General features: G+C 37.7%; 1 protein-coding gene across 1 annotated transcript in view; it reads left to right on the top strand.

Moving 5' to 3' along the window:
* The window catches only part of WDR33 (WD repeat domain 33), an 87,234-nt gene that overhangs the window by 36,636 nt on the left and 27,304 nt on the right, over positions 1-23,294 (top strand). The window contains 1 exon segment of the mRNA XM_042456442.1: positions 19,195-19,321. Coding sequence (XP_042312376.1) covers positions 19,195-19,321 — 127 coding nt within the window.

Genomic DNA, 23,294 nt, shown 5'->3' on the forward strand with positions numbered 1-23,294 from the left:
ATCCATGGCTTGAATATATATATATATATATATATATATATATATATATATATATATATATATTCTGAAAAGTAAATCTTGATTTTGCCATTTTATATAAGGGAAACCATATCATTACCCATTGTATTTAATGAGGTTTGAACATCCATTGATTTTGGTATCCATGGGGTGTCCTGGAACCAAACCCCAGTGGATACCAAGGACCCACTGTATGTATCCTATTCGTGATGCACTTTCTATCTCCTTCATGGGATGATTCTGTTTTAGAACACATACTTGCCAGAGTATTTTAGTTATGCATGAAGAGACAAGCTGCCTATTACTTGTTCGTCTGCACATTCTGATTAGCCCTTGTGTGAGATTCAATATCACCTTGGGATGTTATTGCTCAGGGCATCACTTGACGTTGTGAATAATAATAATAATAATAATAATAATAATAATTATTATTATTATTATTATTATTATTATTATTTATATGCTGCCCAATCACTGGGAATCCAGGTGGCTTACAACAGAGGGGATAATAGACGGTTCCCTGCCCTCAGGCTTACAATCTAAAAGACACGACACAAAAGGAGAAGGGAATGGTGGGGGGGGAGGGATCAGGTCCAGCATTCTTCTCTCCCTCTGAGGCCTGGACCAAGGCAGATGGACCGGAGGGAGGGCTCTTCTTCTTCAGCCTAGCCCTGATGGAGCTGGGCCAGACTAATTCCTCACAGGCCGAAAGATGACAGTTAATTCATAATTAATTAATTCATAATTCATAATGAATAATTCCTGTCAGTTTTAATTCTGTGAGATAGTGCCAAAGTTATTTCATCACATCTGGGCAATGCAATCTGGATATTAGGACTTGGTGATAAATTCTCACAGCTGCTTGTTGGGGTGACCACATAGAGGCAAAATGCCATAGTGTTAGTTGACCTATTATGCTCTAAGTCATAAGGCTTTCTTCATTTAAATTAAGTGCCTTGATCTGTTGGCTCACATCCTGGCCATACTTAAATAGAAAGAGAGCACAAACACCGTTAGAGATTAACCAAATGTTGTGTTTCCATATTATCTCATTCAGAGATTTCATATACAGTGAACAGGAATGAGGACAGAATTGAATCCCACAAGGAACATCCTGTACACTTGCCTATTACAGTTGGGCTGAGAATGAGCAGAATGCATGTATTCCTTATTCTCCTGTTGCCATTTCTATTAGATATCTTCTCTAAACAAAATAATACGCTTGAACTGCATTGGTTTGTATTTCCGTAAATACATATCCATGGGAATTGGCTACTGTTTGTCAAGACAAGCAGTCTTTACCCTTTCGTGTCATTCTACTTGTCCACACCACTCCATAGAACTAGAAACAGAACTAAACTTTACAATTTTATTTCTTTCAAGTATTATCATGTTACAGTTTTAACTTAAAATGTGGCTGTCATGAAAAACTGCAAATCAGAATACAATCTAGTTGAACAACATATATGGTTTATTTGTTTATTTACTGCATACTGCACATTTAAGTTAGTGGTTTTTAAATTCTATCTGGCTGTCAGGCATAAGTCTTGAATAGTTGAGCATTTCCTGAAGATAGTGCTGTAGGATGACAACTCAAACCCTTCGCCGTAGACTTTTGGGGTTCTGCAAAATTCTGTTCTTTCACACATGATGCTACCATCTATATGATACAGGGAGACGGGGGCTACCTTGGAAGGCTATCTGCCAGTGATAACACTTGCTCAATTCCATTTAAGTTTTTCAAGATAATGTTTCCAAAGATGTTGTAGAAGTCTCAAAATGGTGTCTAGGGCCTGTTACAGACTGCCAAAATAAAGCTGCTTCGGGTCTCTTTGGAGGTATGCTATTTAAATGATGCATGGGCCCTAAGAGTCCGGAGGTCACGCCAAAGCCACACTCTATTCCTAAGCACTGGAGTGCAGCTTTGGTGCAGCTTCCGGATTCTTAGGATGCATGCATCATTTAAACAGCATACCTCCAAAGAGACCTGAAGCAGCTTTATTTTGGCAGTCTGTAACAGGCTTAAGGGTTTATCCACACTGCAGAAATAAAGCAGTTTGACACAACTTTAACTGCCATGATTTCATGCTCTGGAATTCTGGGAATTTGTAGTCTTATGTTTAGCCCTCCCTGTCAGAACTCTCTGGTGCTCCATCAAACTACAGATCCAAAAATTCCTTAGCATTCGGCCATGGAAATTTAAGTGATGTCATATTGCTTTATTTTTGCAGTGTGGCAACAGCCTGAAAGAATGCTGAATTAGATGTGAAGTAATTAGAAGTACTGGGCTTACAGCTCGGGCTGTCTTAGCCCAGTTTTGTTTGGTGTCCCAGTAATGTCTTTTCCTGGAAAAGAGATATCTGACTACAGTTCCATATGGTTTAGGTCCAAAATACACTACAGAAATAATCCAGTTTGAGACCACTTTAACTGCCCTGGCTCAATGTGAGGGAATTCTGGGAACTGTAGACTTGAGAGATGTTTAGCCTTCTCTGTCAGAGAGCTCTGGTTCCACAATAAACTATAATTCCCAGGATTCCCCAGCACTGAGCCAGGGCAGTTAAAGTGGCCTCAAACTGCAGTGTGTTTTAGACCTTTGTTACATCGTGATTAAGTTACTGTAACAGACCTTATATAGGACTGCAGTAGAAAGTGTTGGAAAAGTACAATTTGGGTTCTTTGTTTCTAGGCCTACTAGCCATTGACCATCATGCCCCGACTGGTTTAAAGCCAGAATATTTGATGGACAGCCTTATGTAAGGTGCTCTGAAGATGCCAGCCCTAGATGCTGGTGAAACATCAGGAATAAACTCTTATAGAACACAACCACATAGCCTGAAAAACCCACAAAAAACTAACTGTATGCAAATCTGCTCATTAGTGGCACTCATAATCAGATTTCCAAGAGAGGCAGGTGGTGTCACAAGATGCATTTTTTTAAAGTGAAAACATCCCAATGGTTTGTTTCTCACAAGCGAAGTTCAGTTAGCCCAGCCTGAAGAAAGCCAATATACTTTTTAATTAAGCTTTTAATGGTTTTTAAAGCTTTTTTTTAAAGGAAGTGTTTTTATTTCCCTTAATTTTGATTGTATTAAAATGTATTTTGGCAGTTATAAACTGATATGAGAACCTATTGAGAACAGAAAGGAGGTAAATACATTTTAAAATAAATATAAATGAATATAGATAATTACTATTTTCCTTTTGAGTTTCCAGTTTGCTGATAAAATTTCAGATTTTTCTATATGCAGTATTACAGTATATTAATGCAAACTACTTAAAATTATATGAATGAAAGGTTGTTTATTAGAATGTGTTGTTTTTTCTTCAGTGGTAATTGTGTTGACCACAAACTGAAAAAACCAGTTTAGATATCATTAATTTAAAAAACAACAGTGTTCGTTTAGACTTGGATATGAATAAACAGTAATTTAGAAAAAGTCTAGAACCCTCATTTTAAATAATGTCCACAAGTTTCACACTGTGCTGACAGGAAACAAAAGATTTCTCATGTGTTTTTTGTAAGTGCTTATTAGGGGAAACATGATTCCCCTGATTAATTAATCATCTCAAGTGGTTCCCAGACTTTGGTCCTCCAGATGTTTTGAACTTCAACTCCCGTAATTCCTGACTATTGGCCAAGTTGACCGGGACTTGTTATGGACTTCATAACAATTGACAGACCAAAAATTGGGAATCACAGATTTATTTATGTGTGGGGGAAGTGTGACCCATGGGCCACCTGCATCTTTTGGGATTACCTGTTTCCATAGCTCCCCGCAGTCATCAGACAGTACCAAAAAATTATTTTTTTTTAATTCTGTGTGGCTTATTTTGGTTTGCCCCTAAAATTTTCCAAAACCACCTAGAGATATAGCAGCTTTGTTCCCCTAACCCCTACAAAGCCCCCAAACATCCCCAAACACACACAAAAAGAAATAAAAATGGCAGAACATTGGCCAAATATTGTGCCATATCAGGCATGCCAAAACATGTTGGGTGGGTACAGGGCAGAAAAAAAATGTGCTTGCCCTTTGCACAGTTGCCCACCCTCGATCCAAATATTACAGCACTTACTTAAACCTAGCTCTCCAGAGTCACAGTCCACAATTTTATGGTCACCTTCCAGCAAATGTTGACCATAGAGTTGTGCTGAAGGAGCTAGAGATTCCCAAAGAAGTGTTCCATTACATCATGCTGATTCCTGTTTTCTCCTATAACTACTGCATTTTAGGTGTTCACACAACATAAGGAGGTTTATTCCCCTTTTTTTACAATACGTATTATTGTTTCATTTAGTTTGGTCAGGAGTAAATAATAGGCAGAATAAGCCCTTCATTACTCATAAGAATGGAAATATTCTGTGACAAAATAGGAAAAAATGATCAAAGAGTTATACTGTAGTGCAGTAAAGAATTTTTTTTATTTATTTGGTGGTTGCATTTTAATATCCATGGAGAATTCTAGAACCAAACACCAGTGGATTCCACAGGCCAACTGTATATTTTATTCCCCATGTCACTGAACTTCACTTTGTGCAGTTGAATTTTGTTTAAATTGTATTGCTCTTCTTTTTGTGTCATAAATTTCTAATCTTTAAAACATCTTAAAAGGAAGTATGACTGAGCTTAATTTCAACAGCAGGCTTCATTACCTTCATCACATTTCTTCCCCTCCTGATCATACTGAAGAAAATAATAAATAGCAACATTTATACACATATTTGATTGAATTCTATTGCTGATGCTCTTTTCCTTTTTAACCAATTTCTTATGTTGCAAGGTCTTTAAACAGGTTAATTAAACTCTTAAAGTGAGAGCAGCAGTACAGTTAGACCTTGGCATCTGCGGGGATCTGTTTTAAACATGCACACCCTCCTAATACCAAAAAATATTGGACCTCAAGTCCCATTGTCCCTAATGGTGGCGCGATTAGCATGACTGCATATGCAAGCCACCATTGGGGAAAATGGGGCTTGCAGTCTGCAGATGCTTAAATCAATGGATTGTAAGCCTGTGGATATCTATCTACCTACCTACCTACCTACAGTTGACCCTCCAGATTTTTGGCTTTGACTTTTGTGGATTTGATTATTTGTAGATTTGATTAATATGTTATCTCAAGGAATCTCTAGGTCCTCCAGAATAACTGTGTTACCAGCTTTTGCCAGAGGTTGCACTGAAGGACCTAGAGATTCCCAGAGTGAATACCTCTATAGGAATTTGTAGGCTCTCCTGCATAATTCTGTGGTCACCTTCTGGCAAATGTTGACCATAGAGTTGTGGAGGAGCTAGAGATTCCCAGAAAGGTGTTTTCTCAGGTTAAAAGTTTTTTTGTTTGCGTTTTTTCCACTTTTGCTGGGGTCCTCCATTCCTAACCCCAGTGAATATGGAGGGCCCGATATATATGGATTTCATTCCTGAGGTGCTTATCTAGTTAGGGTTGCCAGGTTTTAGGACTATGGCTGAGGTTCCTGGGAATTCCTGTGCTTCTGGGGGTCTGTAGCTAGGAAGCCACACCTCAAGGCAAGGAATGCTGATTGAGGAAAGATTTATTTTATTGTGTAAAGTGGCAATAAATCTATATGCCATTTTTCTTCCAGTACCCACTGGTGCTGGGGTCTGTACAAAGGGTTTTATAGTTGTGTGTCATTTGCATAATTTTAGCACAAGCCCATATCCAAGAGCAACACAATGGAAGCAGACTAGGAAGAGAGAAATTGTATGTATATACATGAGCCAGTTGTACCCTTTGCAGCAAAGCAGTTGATAATCTGCCAGCAGTACACTTCATGAGCCTTCTTCTTGCATAAACCTTAGGGTAACAGTTGCAGGCCTGGAAAAAAGAGCCCAACGGACTGGTAATGAGTCTTCCACAAGTTCCAGCAGCAGAGCAGGGTCTGTAAAATTCCCTTGGGTTGTGTGTGGTTGTGGGTAAATCTATGATCACTAATGGGAATGGCAAGCATAGCTGCAGCTGGTAGTCACAATTTTTCAAACAAGGTTTTTCATCCTAGCTCTGGACTAGGATTGCCATACAGGTTGGTTAGTTTGGTTTTGCCTGGATCCCTCCCCCCTCCAATGCCCATTGCCACAATCAACCTGCATAAAATCATATTCTGCTTTCATATCACTTGCCTGTTGGTTGTACTCTCTTTCATCCATTTCCTGATTGCTTTCTTCTTTTTCTCCATTAGAATGGTTTTGAGGGGCTGAGGGAAGACACTTCATTTTTCTGGTTTTAGAGCCATGATGTTTCCACCTCACTGCACCCTCACATATTCCTTCATGGCTGAGAGGATATGGAATTTGTTTCAGCTGCAAGAGATAATCAAAGTATTTAATCTTAAGTCTATAGATAATTAAATCAAGAGATAATTAATATCCCCCCCCTCATTTCCCTACCTCACGAGAGTGTTCCCTTCCAGATTTCACTTCAGTTTGGGGACTTAAAGCTCTGGCTCCTTCTCAATTTTTGCCTAATTTTTTTCTGTGCATTTGAGCACTGTTTTCTTTTCTCTTTCTGTTTTGATTGCTTTGCTTAAAAGAGAGATATCTATATGAGATTTTATATATGTAAATTTAATAAAAGTAAAGATGTCCTTATTTGGGGGCAATGAGAATTGCTTTAGATTGAGTGAGCTAATTAAAAAAACCTTTTTGCTTTGAACTCTTGAGAAGAACTATTCTAGAAATAGAAGAGAACTCTGCTTGTGCATTGGTATATGTTTTCAACTTTAGAAAAGTTGGATCAGGCAACTGTCCAGAGTACCTAAAGCACAGATTATTTCCCCCCAAAATGAATTGCTGTATGCCAGAGCAGTGTGTGTATCAATTGCTGAGGAACACAGGTGGAAAGAGTACAGCCTGCCTTTATGTTGTTTTCTCATTGATAAATATTACATTATAAACACCTTGGGGACACGAGCACTCATTTTATATATAGTAAAGCATCACATACATTGATCCAAAACACATTGTAGAAATAATCCAGTTTGCCCTGGTGCAGTGTTAGGGAATTCTGGGAGCTGTAATTTTTTGAGATATTTAGTCTTCTCTGTCAGACAGCTCTGGTGCCACAATGAACTACAATTCCCAGGATTGCCTAGTGCTGAGCCAGGGCAGTTAAAGTGATCTCAAACTGGAATATTTCTGCAGTGTGTTTTAGACCATTGAAAGTCCTATATAACCAGTAATCATTCATCCTGATCCACAGTCTTGCTTTGTAAATTAAACATTGATAGACTATGCAGATCCTACAAAAACAAGAAAGTCTTCTAGACTGATGTTTGTTGTCCTAAATCAGCAAATGTCAGTCTAACAGTCTCCTCCTCCTAAGAGAATCTGTAAGTCTATTGTGCAAATCTTTTCTAGATCCCTTTGCATATAACATTTATTATTTTTTTTAAAAAAATAGCAGACAAGTACTTGGACAGAATTAGTGATGGCAGCAAAAGTATTCTAAGATGTAATGCGATATTAAGTACAGTCAGTTCTACCTTTCCCTTCTTAGTGATAGAATCAGAGAATTGGAAGGGACCATTAGAGCCATTATAGTCCATCTGTCTGCCATGCAGAAAATTCAGAACTAAAGCACTCCCAAGAGATGACCACCCAATCTCCTTTGAAGAAGGAGAATCCACCAACCTCTCAGGGAGTCTGTTCCACTGATGAACAGCTCTTCAAGAATTTTTCTTCATACTTAGATACAATCCCTTGTAATTTTAATCTATTGGTTCTTGTACTAGTCTGTGGAACAGCAGAAATGAAGTTTGCTTCATCTTTTACATATCGTCCTTTCAGACATATCACTTCTTAGTCTTTTCCAAATTAAACAAATCTAATTCCCTAAACTATTCTTCAAAGTATTTGGTTTCTAGACTTTTTACCATTTTCATCTACCTTTTGACACTCTCCAGGTTGTCAATCTTGAACTGTTGTAAGCATAACAATACTGGGCCCAGGACAGAACCCTGGGGCACCCAATTAGTCACTTGTCTCCAGGATAAAGAGGAACCATAGGTGATAACTCTCAGGGTTCAGTCTGTCAACTGATTACAAATCCACCCAACAATAGAACTGTATTGCGCACATTTTATTAGCTCATCTGCAAAAATATGATGGAGGACCTTGTTGAAAGCTCTACAGAGATCAGTGACATAGCTGGGTTAGCTTGGGATCTGATGAAGTAGACTTAACAAAAGCTTATGCTACCAGCTTCTCTCCTCCTCAGCCTCAAAGTGCTACAAGAGTTTTTTGCTTATTGAGATCAAGATATACTACATCCCCAGCATTGTCCTGATCTATCAAGCTTGTAACTGTTTTAAAAAGATGTAAGATTAGTCTGACATGTTTTTGAAAAATCCTTGCTGGCTCCAAGTAAGCACATCATTTCTCACAGGCTGACGGTTGATATATTCTAGAACCTTTCCTGGCATTGATGTCAAGCTGTTTGGTCAGTATTTGCTTGGGTGCTAGTTTTGCCCTTCTTGAAGATGGGGACAACATTGTCTCTCCAGGGTGCAGGCACTTGTCTTCTTCTTCAAGAATGATGAAAGATTATTGACAGCAGTTCAGTGACTACATCTGCAAGATCCTTTAGTGCCCTGGTTCATCCAGCCCGAGAAACCTGAATTCATTTAGAGTAGCTAGATATTCCTTTACTACCTCTTTACCTATTCTGGGCTGCAGTCTCCTTGTATCATTTGCTCTCTTTACACAGGACACTGCACTGTTTTTCTTTTGTCAGAAAACAAGCAAAAAAGGTGTTGAGCAGTTCAGCCTTTCTCTGTGCCCTGTTAGCTTTTCCCCATGCAGTGGCCCAACTGTTTTCTTCCTTTTACTCTGAGCATAGACCAAAATGCTATTTTTATTATTTTAACTACTCTAGCAAGCAGAGCTCATAGTTCCTCCAGTTTTCTCTCTGCAAATACTTGCTCCTTTTTGGAGGACCCTTCTATTTCATGTACATATCTCTTTTAAATCTGCTCATCTGAATGCTGTTTATAGATCCAGTCCAGCTTTTTTAGAGAAATACTTTTCTTCCTCATTAGAATTGATTGAAATTGAGCCTTCAGTATCTCACCTTTAAGAAATGCTCATGAACGTTCTTCCTTTTAAAGCTTTTCTGATCATGGAATCTCATCCAGCATTTTCTTAAGCTTATTGAAATCAACTTTCTTAACATCCAGAATGCATGTCACACTATGTTTGACATCTCTTTTTTTCTGTATAAGAGAAAAGTCATTTCCAGCCAAGGATCCCACAACTACCACCTCATTGACCAGTTCATCCATGTTGATTAGGATCAAATAAAAAATTGTCAACCCACTTGTGGCTGTCTCCACTTTCTGTACAATGAAATTGTTTGCAAGGGGTGAAGAATTTAATGGACCATACATTCTTGCCAGAGATGGACTTCCAATAAGTATCATAATGATTGAAATCTCCCATTACTAATATTTCTCCCTTTTTAATATTTTCTCATTTGTTCTAGGAAGTCTTCAGTTTGGCTTGGGGGTCTGTAATTCCCACAGTGATGTCACATTTGTTTTCCTCCCCTTTAATTTTTATTCAGATGCTCCCAACCTAGTTTTTATACTTTAAATTAGGGGTGGGCAACTGTAGAATGCTAGGGGGCAAACATTAGCACCCTCTGAGGCAGCCCTTGATCCATGAATGAAAAGAATCAAATGAAATAGCCCCCCCCCCCCAAGACCTCTTAGTGGTACTGAGGCATATTCATCATGAGGTTCAAAAAGGCCTGTTCTGGGACCTGAATGGACCCAGGGCCTCAAAAATGTGGTGGAAATGCGCTTCACATTCCCCAACGGACGTTTTGGAACATTTGGGGGCAAGAAAATGTTTTTGAAAAATTTTGTAAAAAATATTTTTGACCCTTGGAGACTACAAAAATGGCTGGAGGGGAGGCACATACAGCCCAGAGGCCAAACTTTGCTCACCCCTGCTTTCAATCATAGATTTACACATCATTGACATATAATGCTGTTACTCCTCATTTCTTGTTTGGTTTATTGTTTGGAATTAAGTTATACTTGTTTATTACTACATTCTAGTCATGGAACTCATCCCACCAAGTTACAGAGATGCGTATTAAATATATTTGCTTCCCTATGTTAAGAGTTCAAGATCATCTGGTTTCTTTTCCATAATCTGGGCATTAGTGTGTAGACATCATGGGTCATTCTCTCTGTTCCTTTCCTACATACCTTGGGAGAAATAATTTACAGTCATATGTCTCTCAGTGAGGGTTACCAGATGCCCTCCTTTTCCAAGACCTGCTCTACATTTCAGCCTTCTGTCCAGAAGGAATTCCAAAATATCCTACATTTTGAGCATGATTAAGGAGTGTGTGTGTGTGTGTGTGTGTGTATGTATAAATGTTTTTAGCTTTATTTTGTAATGACCTACATTTTGCAGTGTTGTGTCCTCCTTTGCAGTTATGATATCTGGTCGCCCTTCTCTCAGTGGACAAATAGAAAAGTCAATTAAAAGTGTAATTTGCAACAGAAAATCATTATCAAAATAATAAGATTTGTATGTGTGGATTTCTGGAAAGAATTTGTGAATTCACACAGGGTGGCTGCAATAACTAGTTTTAATAATCCGAAAGCCAAATACATGACATTCACGGTGATGATTTTGAGGAAGGTTTTATGAAAATGAATAGCAATAATAATGTATGTCAGTGATTCTCAAACAGTGTGGCGGGTACCCTGGGAGCGGGGGAGATGCAACAGTTCTTCAAGGGGGGCATGAGACTTGGAGTAAGTTCTTAAGGCAATTGGATGATACTTCCTGCAATGCTACACTGCACTGCTGTGGTTTTAGACTATGCTAACTTAACAGAGGAAAACGGGAGTATTTCCTGTTTACTTGGACACATTCTTTTTCCATTCACAATATGGACAGTGTGAAGTTGTCATTTGTCCTCATGTAAGACAATTCATGTAGTTGAATTTCATTGGCTATCACATTCATCCAGATAGCCTACACACACCAAAGGGTAAAAATGGCACAGAAATATCTACAGAATGGAATGAGTGTGTGTGTGTGTGTGAGAGAGAGAGAGAGAGAGAGAGAGATACTAAAACAGCTAAAGAGTGGGAGTTGGGGTCACTTTAGCTCTTGCAGAGCTTGCTTTTTCATCTCTTTTTGAGGAGTGAAAATTCTGCACAGTCCTCTTGTGTTACGATGTATGTGCACGAGTATATTCAATAAAGTTACATATTACAAACATTTAAACAATAAATAATGAAAATGACACTGACATAACTGGATAGGGGATTGCATCAAAAAGTCTGTGTTTATAATCCAGGGCATTGAGTTAAAATATTGTTTTTGAAAGTTCTTTCATTGTTGTTTCAGCTATTTGTCCATAGAATATATTTAATTATTGGGTTGCAGGGTACTGGTTTGGAACACATGGCCATTCATGTTTTGCTGTTGTTTATACAAAGATACCAGAGGCACTGCTCAAGTAGCATCTTGTCACTTACTGTTTTAAGTGCTTTAAAATTATTCAGGCCTTCTATCAGAATAAATCAACTGTGTGAATATACTATTGTTTTTAAAGTGACCTGCAAGCATTCATTGGCATCCCCTTTCATAGACTCACAGACTCATAGTATCATAAAGTTGGAAGAGACCACAAGTGCCATCCAGTCCAACTCCTGGCCATGCAGGAACTCACAATCAAAGCAACCCCAACAGATGCCATCCAGCCTCTGTTTAAAAACCTCCATGGAAGGAGACTCCAAGTGTATTGCCAAGTACTCAGATATTTTTCTGAAGCATCAGTAGTAGTAGCAGCTGGTCTACCACAAAGGGCATGGATGATTCACTGGTAGAACAATACCATCCTTTTATGGTATGGAACATTCTTGTACTTTTCCCTAAAAAATACCGGGATAAAAATGGTCATCTCAACTTGAAATAAATTACTGCCAAATCTGGAATTCATTTATCTGATTGACCATGGGCCCATTCTTTATGTATTTCATCTCATTACCCTTTCAGCAGTATATTGGTGTGTTGGCCTGTTGATAGAACACAGATCTTTGTATAAAGCCTACATTTCTAACTATGAATAAGAACATGCTTCTACTTCTGTTCTCGTTTGACATATTACATTAAATGTCAACAATATGTGTATCTACATAAATACTTAACATTCCTAAAGACAGTGTAGCCTCATATAGAATTATTTTGTAAAGAAATAAAATAATCCTCACTTTTACACGTTGCCTGACACTTTAACCATGCTACTTTTCTATGCTGGACTGCTGGCAATTTTGTTCCAGTTTACACATAATCTTACCCTAAAAATAGTGGTTGTTTCTGTTCTGCTTCAGTGGATGAATGCATGCAACTAAGAGTAGATTCCCATATGCAATACCATACCAAAATCTTGGGGGGAAATGAGTCTTAGCCTGTCATGAAGTATGAAGAGGTGGGCCTACAAGGAATGAAAGGGACATATTTTATTGTGCAGCATTTGTAAGAAGATGTTTTGGGGGTTTCAATTTTAGGCTGTCCAGGTTAAAAAAAAAATCAATACCATGTTCTGAATAAAGAGAACAGAGTTATACCATTACTAATATTGTGAAATAATGAAAAGGAAATATACTGTGGTTGAATTCTTGGGAAATAAGACGCTACAGATAAAAGCCATTAATGTACAGTATTACTTCATGGACACTTAAGGAGACAATTGGTTACTTCGTTGCACCAGAAGTTGAAGTCTTCTTGCTCAGGATTCTGCATTTCCTCTATGAAAACAATAAACTGTTCAAAATTGGACTAAACATAGAAAAATACTACTCTCTTATGGATCTGTATTCAACCTTCCTCGCCTTCCTACAATACAGAATGCCATAACTCCCCCCCCCCCCCACACCTCCAAAATACTTCTGTTTAGTTTTGGTATTTTTCTATTTCTCTGGCATAGTTCTTGATATTTATTACTATAAATTCAAAATTTTTAGATTTAGGGCAAATGTTGCCATTTCCTCTTGTAGTTACTTTAATCAATATAATTGCTGATTAAAGTGCTTTTAGAAAAAGTTGTCTTGAAATTGCTGTTTTAGTTATTCTTTTATAGGTTAAATGTCGGAATGCTTCTCATCTTTCTCGGGATCCTTACTTCTCCTATTTTAGTTGATTCCTTATTTTCTTTAAAAAGTTCAAGGTTGACACATGAACATGTACTTAGTAATTCTTATTAACAGCTTTCTCCATTATCATTTTTTCTTAGTTTTATATACAGTGCGCCCTTCCCTTGCGTGGGGATCCACTCCAGACACACACACACCCTGCATAAGGGAAATATGTGTATGGTGGAGCCCCACTGAAAACAGTGCAGTGCACACGCCATTGCCTTTTGTGACACACAGCTTTCAACTTATGCTGAAAGTCGCATATGACGTGGGCCCACTATATATGCATTTTGTTTTTTAAATATTTGTCCTTTCCCCTCCATCATGTTTCCTTACCTTTGCTTAAAAGTGCTGTTAAATTCAAAAGTGGTTTATTTTATGGCAAAGGCCTGCAATTCATGAAATGCACATGCAAAAACTCCCTGGAAGTGTGGAACAATTGGCATTCTGAAGCCTATATTCTAAAGAATCTGAGATGAAATATTTCCCTTCTGTGTGTCTTGTGGGACAAAGTGATTCCTGCTTACAAATGGACTAAGATCTTTAAAAATGTACTTCTTTTGCCATATTCATCTAACATTCTCCCAGAATTTTAATTATAATTATAATGTTCTCATGAACTTGAGTTGGTGATCTGGAAAACAGTTGCAGTATATATGGGTGGATAGACATGCTTCATGATCTGACTGTCACTGTAAAACAGTTTGAGAGTTGAAGCAAGATGTAGGCTGTGCCCACCCTGATGGCAAACCACAGCTTACTGATGGGGCTTATGGATCCAATGGGGGGACAAGATGTCCAAACAACTGGCACAATGGGCCAATACTGGCAGCTCTATATGCACACTCACCCAGGTTAGTAGCTTGCCTGGCGCTCTATCACCTGCCCGCCAATGTTCCTACTCCTGTCCCTGCGCTGGCATGCAGTCTCCATGTCCAGGGGTTTCTCCAGAGCTTCTTCCCTGATTTTGGACAAATTGGGGACTCTCTTAACGCCAGAGAATTGCCCTGGAGCATGGATTGGATCTGTGCTCTATCCATTTTGGCCTTGTGCATCATCTACAGGTCAGTTCAGGAATGTGGGTGGGAACGTTTCTTCACACATACACACAGTCCTAATTTTGCCTAAAGTATGTGTCAATGGTGTTTACCAGCACACAACATTTTGTCATCTATAGAGTCGAGCTTTTGAGATTTACACCACCATATTTTTCTATCTGCACCGTGTAGTCTGGAACACACACATTGGCCTCATTCCCACTACCTTTTAAATCGGATTGTGAATCGATTTGAACTGGTTCAAACAACCTGGTTCCCACTTAATCCGAATCACTGAAGCGATTCCAAGAGGAGGACCATGCACTAGACCCATTTACCCACATCTTTTTGACACTGATTTTTCCAATAAATTGAATCTGCACAAGTGAGAACCACATGCAGATCAGAATCAATTTAAATTTCCCCTTCGGCTGGCTGCAACCGAATCATTTTGAATTGATTTATTCATGAATGGGAACCACAAGTGGATTATTTTAGAGGGAAAAAATGTGATTGGGGCAAATATAGTGGGAGAAAATGTGATGAGGGCAAATGTACTGCCATGTAAGTGTGTGTGTGTGTGTGTGTGTATATATGTATATATATGTATATATAAGTACAAAACCCATAAATGAAACAAAATTATAAAACTTCATTATAAAAATCTATATAAAGGATTCAAAGTATGAAAATGGGTAAAATGGGGGGGAGGGGAATACAGCTTTAAAATGATAGTACATAAAACAGAAAGATTGAACATCAGTTACTCATCAAAATTCCTCATCATCTCTACAGTTTACCCCAACTGTCCCCATGTATCTAGCTCTCAACTGTATTGTTTTACATAGAAACCGAGCTGTGATAATAGATATTTTTGTAGTGCAAATGTGGGAATCACGCTCTGCTGTTGAATTTATTATTATTGTTGTTGTTGTTGTTGTTGTTGTTGTTGTTATCTTACTTGCTAATTAGCTTACTTGCTGTTCACCGCTATGATCTTTGGAATAGCGGTATATAAATAAAACAAATTATTATTATTATTATTATTATTATTGTTTATTTCTATAGCGCTGTAAATGTACACATTTGATACATCGATTCAGATTGCACACCAATTTATTTGTAAGTGGGAATGGGGACATTGTTTTTAAATAACTGTGTCAATCAGGCATTCCCTTCTGCATGTAAGAGAAGGAATAATGTTTCCTTTAAGATGGTGTTTACTACAGGATTGTGTTTTTCCTTGAATAAGTAGAGAGAACTAAGAAACACAGCCCTGTCCTTTTCTTTATCCTCTTCAAAGAGGTATTTTTTAACCATTTCCTTCCCATTGCATTGTAAAGTTGAAAAATTATTTACACCAGCTCCAGAAATGCTTTAAATCCCTTCCTATATTGTGGGGTGATAGATGCTGGCATAACCTCCCAGTCTAACTACATTTCTAATCTGATCCTTTTACCTCTTTCAACACGAGAGTTTCTAAATCAAAAAAGTAAATGGCTGATCTTTCTGTGAGGATTGTGAGAGGATTTCTGAGGTCATAGCAAACCCTCTGGCAGTCAGAGCTTGGAACATCACCTTTTAAAAAGTGACACATTGCTATAACTCCATCCACACTTCGTTAGCAGTGCACCTAAAAAGTAACATGACAATACTTGTGAATGCCAAGTTACTAGTTACTTAAAATGCAAAAAAGTCTGAAATCCATCAAGATAATTCTCAAAAAACAGGAATAATTTATTTTAGGAATAAAGAATAAGTTGTTTGTTTGTGTTAAATAAATAACACAACTATATTGGCAGCATTTGCTATTTAAAAAATTGTTTGTTATAAATCACATCTTTACTTTGACATGTTACTTTCAAACACTGAAAAAGGCAGACCACTTTGTATAGTAGGACGGATAGATCTGAACATTTTTAGAGTCTTGGATAATTTGCCAGGAGTGATAGGCCTGCAGCAGCCTTAAACTTTTCCCCCCTACTTTTTGCCAAAGTCTAAATTTTGCAATGACAGCAATGTATACATAAACTGTGTAGCTGTGGGGTTTATTTCCCCTCATAAAAGATGAAAAACAATGCAAAATATGACAGAGTTAATGCTTAATAGACTGAAGCAAGCTTGTTTTCTGCTGCTCCAGAGACTAGAACGCGGAACAATGAATGCAAACTGCAGGAAAAGAGATTCCACCTCAACATTAGAAGGAACTTCCTGACAGTAAGGGCTGTTTGACAGTGGAACGCACTCCTTCCTCGGAGTGTGGTGGAGTCTCCTTTCTTAGAGGTCTTCAAACGGAGGCTGGATGGCCATCTGTCAGGGATGCTTTGATTTAGATTTCCTGCATGGCAGGGGGTTGGACTGGATGGCCCCTGTGGTCTCTTCCAACTCTGTGATTCTATGAATCAGATGGCAATTTTATATATACTTTCAAGAAAATAAGTTCCATATTTAAGTTAATATAGAATCATAGAATCGTAGAGTTGGAAGAGACCACAAGGGCCATCCATTCCAACCCCCTGCCATGCAGGAAATCTCAATCAAAGCATCCCCGACAGATGGCCATCCAGCCTCTGTTTAAAGACCTCTAAAGAAGGAGACTCCACCATACTCCAAGCCCTTACTGTCAGGAAGTTCCTCCTAATGTTGAGGTGGAATCTCTTTTCCTGTAGCTTGGATCCATTGTTCTGGGTCCTGTTCTCTGGAGCAGCAGAAAACAAGCTTCAAATATTTAAACAGGGCTATCATATCACCTCTTAACCTTCGTTTCTCCAGGCTAAACATCCCCAACTCCCTAAGTCGTTCCTCATAGGACATGGTTTCCTATGAACATGGTTTATTATTAAGGGTAGCACCACACACTTTCTAAATAACTGTTCCTTGTTCATGATTGGTGAATGACAAATCAGGTAAATGCGATGGTCAGGAGTGCCTGTTATCAGCTTCGGCTGATACGCCAGCTGCGCCCTTTTCTGGAAGTAAGGGATCTCGAGACGGTTGTGCACGCGCTGGTAACCTCACGCCTTGACTTCTGTAATGCACTCTACATGGGGCTACCCCTGTGCTTGACTCGGAAATTACAGCTGGTCCAAAACATGGCAGCCAGGCTTGTGTCAGGTACATCTAGGAGGGACCACATTACTCCGGTTTTGAGGTCCCTCCACTGGCTGCCTATCAGCTTCCGGGCCCAGTACAAGGTGTTGGTTATCACCTTTAAAGCCCTAAATGGCTTGGGTCCAAGCTATCTTAGGGACCGCCTCCTCCCGTACAATCCTCCCCGCGCTCTCCGGTCCTCTGGGAGGAACTTACTACAGCCTTTAAAATCTAGGCTTGCGGCGACCTCCCAGAGGGCGTTCTTTGCTGTCGCCCCCAAACTCTGGAACGACCTGCCGAATGAGATCCGTCAGATAACATCATTAGACAGCTTTAAAAAAGCGGTCAAGACGGATCTCTTCCGGCAGGCCTTTCTAGATTAACCACCCCGGCCCAGGTTCCCAGATTCCCTCATTCCTCCCGTGGCCCCATCTTAGTGATGGTAAGGATCAACAGAGGGATATCAGGGTTTTTAGTTTTTAATTGTTGTTTTATGCATTGATATTGTGTTTTAATATGTTTACTGTTTAATACTGTCTTAAGGGGGGGGAGGGATAAAGTGTTTTTAATTGTCATATTTTATATTTTACTGTTGTTAACCGCCCGGATTGGTTTGCCATAGGGCGGTATATAAATAAATATTATTATTATTATTATTATTATTATTATTATTATTATTATTATTAAGAATCCCATTCAGGCAATCAGTTTTTGGTACATACACACAAATATTCAGTGATCAAATGAAGCAAGCTTTTGTGCTGCAGGGCTAAATCTGAAATAGCTGAAGGCTGCTAATATACTTGCTAATACATAACCCTTTTAAAACAAAACTCGTGACTCCCAAGAACTCCATGTTACTATGTAGAAAGTTTATCACCAAAGAAATTCATAACATTGTCAGAGCTGACAATCAGTTGCAAACAGGAGAGATGGAAGCTGCTTACAACAATTCCTTCAGCACAGAAAAATAGTAGCTGGATATAGATATTTCCCTCTACCAGAACTGGATCAAAAAGGGTCCTACACATGTTGATCATCTTTACCAGATTATGGCATATGGTATATTATAACAAATCTTGTTTTATTACAAAATTGAGATTACTCAGACACTAGAAACAGGATAATAAAAGATACCAGCTTGAAAGAGTTCATTTCAGTAGCAAATTTCAAAAACTGAATTCATAAAAAGCAGCATTTGTTGTGCTTATATGATTTTCACTAATTTTGGAATTGTGAAGTTGAAGGCTTTCATGGCTGGCATCCATGGTTTTTTGTGTTTTTTTCTGGCTTTTGTGGCCATGTTCTAGAAGAGTTTATTCCTGATGTTTCGCCAGCATCTGTGGCTGGCATCTTCAGAGAATGCAGTAATGTAAAGAAAATGCATTCTCTGAAGATGCCAGCCACAGATGCTGGCAAAGCATCAGGAATAAACTCTTCTAGAACATGACCACATAGCCCGAAAAAAACAACACACACACACAAAATAATTTTGGAATTATTTGAAAGAGTGAAACTTGAACACAATAAAGTTTATAGGATTGTGTAGGTTTTTAGAACTAATTGAAAAATAATCCATAATAATTTTTAGTTTGGAGTTCATTCATCTTTAGCAAAGGTGTTGATTAATTTGTGTGTACTGTATTTGTCTAAAACAGGATCAAATAACATTAAATAACATTAAAACAGAAGCTAACTTATTGATTCAACTGAATAAAAACAACTGACTTCCAAGGCATCTTTTATGGCCAATGAGGGCATATTCTTTAGATCTGGTTCAAAATTTGGCACTTCATTTTTTGTTTAGGTTTACATTATTGTTTCATTTTTTTATGTGAAATCTATTAATTGGTACTTTTGTACTTTCAACAGGCCATGGTGCTGATGTCAAATGTGTTGACTGGCATCCCACAAAGGGTTTGGTAGTTTCTGGAAGTAAAGATAGTCAACAGCCGATCAAATTTTGGGATCCAAAGACTGGCCAGAGCCTTGCTACTCTGTAAGTGTCTGGGCTCATGTTATCAGATGCTTTTTGTACTTGCTACATCTGTATATTTATTGAGTACTGATTTAGAATATTGTTACCAATCACATTTGGAATACTTTGTCAGATGGTTACATCATCTCAAAAAGTAAGTAAAACTTCAGTATGGTCAAAGACCAGCACATAAAATCTACAATAATTAGGATGATACTATGAAATATTCTGTATGTTACAATAATACTAAAAGGAGTATACTTTTTTATTAATATTTTTTAAACTTTACAATACAAATTATAACACATTCTTCATACAATATATGCTTTTACAGTTTTCTTATTTTAAACTAAATATCACCTCAGTGATTATAGGCCTATTCTTCAAGCTTTCCATAGGAAACCATGAATTTTTATATTATAACAAAAAATCTTTAAACCCTCAATAATTATTACATTAGTTCCCATAAGAAAGAAAAGATATTGTTTCTATTATTACTTGAACAACCCATTACTGAGCAGCAGTTAAATAAAGTATTACGGCTTCCCAGTCCTTTTCCCATTTAGCCATATCTTTTTTGTTTACTAATGTTGTTAATCTATCTAATTCTTTCATTACAAGTATTTCATTTTGCCAATCCTCTATAGTTGGGGTGAAAGATAATTTCCATTTCTTTGCTATTATCCTTCTGGCCGCGGATATTAAATATAATGATATTTTCCAAAATTTCCTTTCTTCATCAAGGCCTAATAATGAGGTCATGTTTAACAGATATTTAATCAGGCAATAAATAAAAAATCAATTTTTAGCATCAACTTAATTTCCAAATGAATCTTTACCCAAAAAGGCTTTATACATGGACAATGCCACCACATGTGCAAGTATGTACCCAATTCCTTTTGGCATCTATAACAACAGTTATCTTTTAATTTATAAATTCTTTCTATCAAGCATGGTGTTTGATACCATCTACAGTGGTGCCTCGGGATACGAAATGATCGGGTTACGAAATTTCCGGGATACGAAAAAGTTGGATTGGCAAAAACTGTTTTGGGTTACGAAATATTTTTCGGGTTACGAAATTCATTTCAGCGCGAAATTCAAATGCTGCAAAGTGCAGCTATAGGCTTTCCAGTGCTAACGGAAAAGTGTTTCGGGTTACGAAATTTTCGGGTTACGAAAGGAATGGCGGAACGAATTAATTTCGTAACCTGAGACACCACTGTATTTACAACTTTAAAATAGTTTTCTTTTAATGATTGTGCTACGATAATTTTTTTTGTTTTTAATCTTGCATTTTCCAATTTTTACATTTATACTTTTAATCATTTGTCACACTATAATGAACACTAGGATCCAGAGATTCCATTATCTAAATATCAAGAATATGCAGCAGGCACTAGAATCTGGCCACTTTATCCCTATCTACTTCCCTTCCTTTAAAAGAAACATGCATTATTGATATGGAACTCTTTCATAATGCATTCGCTCCCAAGGTGCAGATGGTAGGGCATTAAAATGGGCACTTATGTGTGCTAATCTGAATTTGGGATTTGTTAAAGTTAACCAGATAATTTGATGACACTCGTAGCTTATCTCTGAAAACAGTATTTGGTAACTAAATGATTATATAATTCTGTTTCCCAGATTCTTTGTTTAATTATAAATGATTATATAATTCTCTTTTCCAGATTCTTTGTTTAATGAGAATTGTAACTAGAGTATGAAACCATGAATTCTAAAGTCTGTAGTTTCTCATTCAGCCTCTTTCCTCACTTTAACAGAAAAATGTTTGTTGAAGGCAGTAACTAGTTTTATGGTATGAAAATGCTTTAACTGAAAACCCATCATATATGTCCAAGCCCTGGCTTTCATAGATATTAAGTCTGCCTCAAGAAAGAGAACTGAATTAGAAAGAAAGGACACAACAGCAAATATTTTATGCTTTGGAATTGCTCCCCCTCCCCCAAGGTATTAGTGTTTCTGGATTTGGGCCAGCAAATATAGCTCTCAAGAACTTTACACAGATTCAGATTGTGTGTGTGTGTTTGTGTGTGTGTGTGTGTGTGTGTGTGTGTGTGTGTATATATATATATATATATAATTCTCTTTAGCATTCTTTACATGGGTAGCAATATCCAGAGAAATGACGTACAACTCCTAGATCTTTATAACATATTACCTACTCAGTACAACTTCTATCCATGCTTGATTTCTCTGTTTCAAAAAAAAAAGACATTAAATAGTTAGCAAAGGACAATTATAATAGTCAAGGGATTAGAACAGCTTCCTTGTGAATATAGACTGAAGTGTTTGGGGCCTTCAAGTTAGTTTATTTTTTAAATGATGTGGGAAGGCTGGGACATGATACAGATTTATAAACCTCTTCTTTGGAGGCTTTTGAACACAGATTAGATGGCCATCTGTCAGGGATGCTTTTGCAATGGAATCTTGCATTGGAAGGAGTTGGACTAGATGAGCCTTGAGGTCTCTTCCAACTCCACATTTCTAAGAATCTATGAAAGTATGTATGCTGTGGATAGGGAGGGATTTTTCTCTGTCTTTCACTATGCTTCACTTCTGGACTACCTTCTGAAACTGATTGGCAGGGAAGAAAAGAGGAAATACTGCAAAAATGTGCAATGTGATTGATGGAATTCATTGCCACAGGATGAGATGGTGGCCATTAGTTTAGATAATTTATAAAAATGGAATTAGAAGAATTGATGATCTAGCAAGACCTATTACTTGCAATAGTTTTCTGGAACCTCCAACACCAGAAGTAGTATGCTGATAAATAACAGCAGGAAAGGGCTGTTGATTTATGCCCTTCTTGGGTCCTTTTTGGCTGGCCATTGGGAAGGTGGATGAAGTAGTCTTTTTATCTAATCCAAGAGAATTGTTACTTTATATTGCATACATACTTCTTGGTTGCTGACAAGTGTCTTAGACATAAGTAACTTTCAGTTTTAAGCCTTGTAAAATACATTCTTTATTGAGACAGAAATGTGTTCTTCAGGTAGAGTCATCATCATAATGCCTGGTAGATTTGACATATGCAGAGAGATTTTTAAAGAGAGAAAGAACTGCTGTTAGTATAACTTAATAAGTTGCTCATTATTCAGTTAAACTGTCTTTATAATTTGATCTGAGAATTATTTTCAAAGGGAAATTTATTGAAAAGATAAAATAGATATACCCAAGACCAAAGCTACTTTAAAAACAACAGGAAACAAAGTATAATATTGGGGAGGTTCATGACTGGAAATCACTTGAAAATACTAGATAGATGGGAGCAACATGATACTACCCACCACAGTGTTGTGGTCTGGCCATCACCGGAGGTTGGAGAGACCAAATTTCTATTTCAGTTTCCATGAAGATGATCTTGCTCTAGATTGCAATTTAACCTGCTATGCAGTACTATTATGAGGATAACATGAAATGGGACAAAGGTACTATATATACTGCCTTGAGTTCTATGGCGGAAAAGCAAAGTACAAATCACATAACAATTAATAAATGCTGGGTGCCTGTTTGTATGATGTTTTAACAACAAAAAATTGCTAATTGCTAGTAATACCATCAGTACTTCTTTCAGCCTACTGTATTTTTTAAAATGCAGATTCAGGTTGCAGCAGACTTAGAACCAAACTAGGCAAGACACTGGAAATGTCTTCATCTAATTAAGATCCAAACATGGGTAGAGGATAGATGGGATCCTATTAGGACCATTGCATTGAAACAGGAGGTTAATACTTTCCCTCCTGCCATTTCTTTAATGGTTCTTCCCTCCCTCCCACTCCCATATTATTTGTCCTGCTAAAAAGCCTTAAAGTTATTCATACATTTTCCTCAGTTGGGCAAAAAGGAGCTTGGGGATTTATATCAGGAAAATAGCATGACTGGGAAATATTACCCCTTCTCACCCAGCACCAAGGGGCCCATTCCTTTACTTTACTCTTGCTGGTTTAAAAAAGAGGGGTGGTGGTGG

Source organism: Sceloporus undulatus, chromosome 3 (genome assembly GCF_019175285.1).
Source record: "Sceloporus undulatus isolate JIND9_A2432 ecotype Alabama chromosome 3, SceUnd_v1.1, whole genome shotgun sequence".
Classification (NCBI taxonomy): domain Eukaryota; kingdom Metazoa; phylum Chordata; class Lepidosauria; order Squamata; family Phrynosomatidae; genus Sceloporus; species Sceloporus undulatus.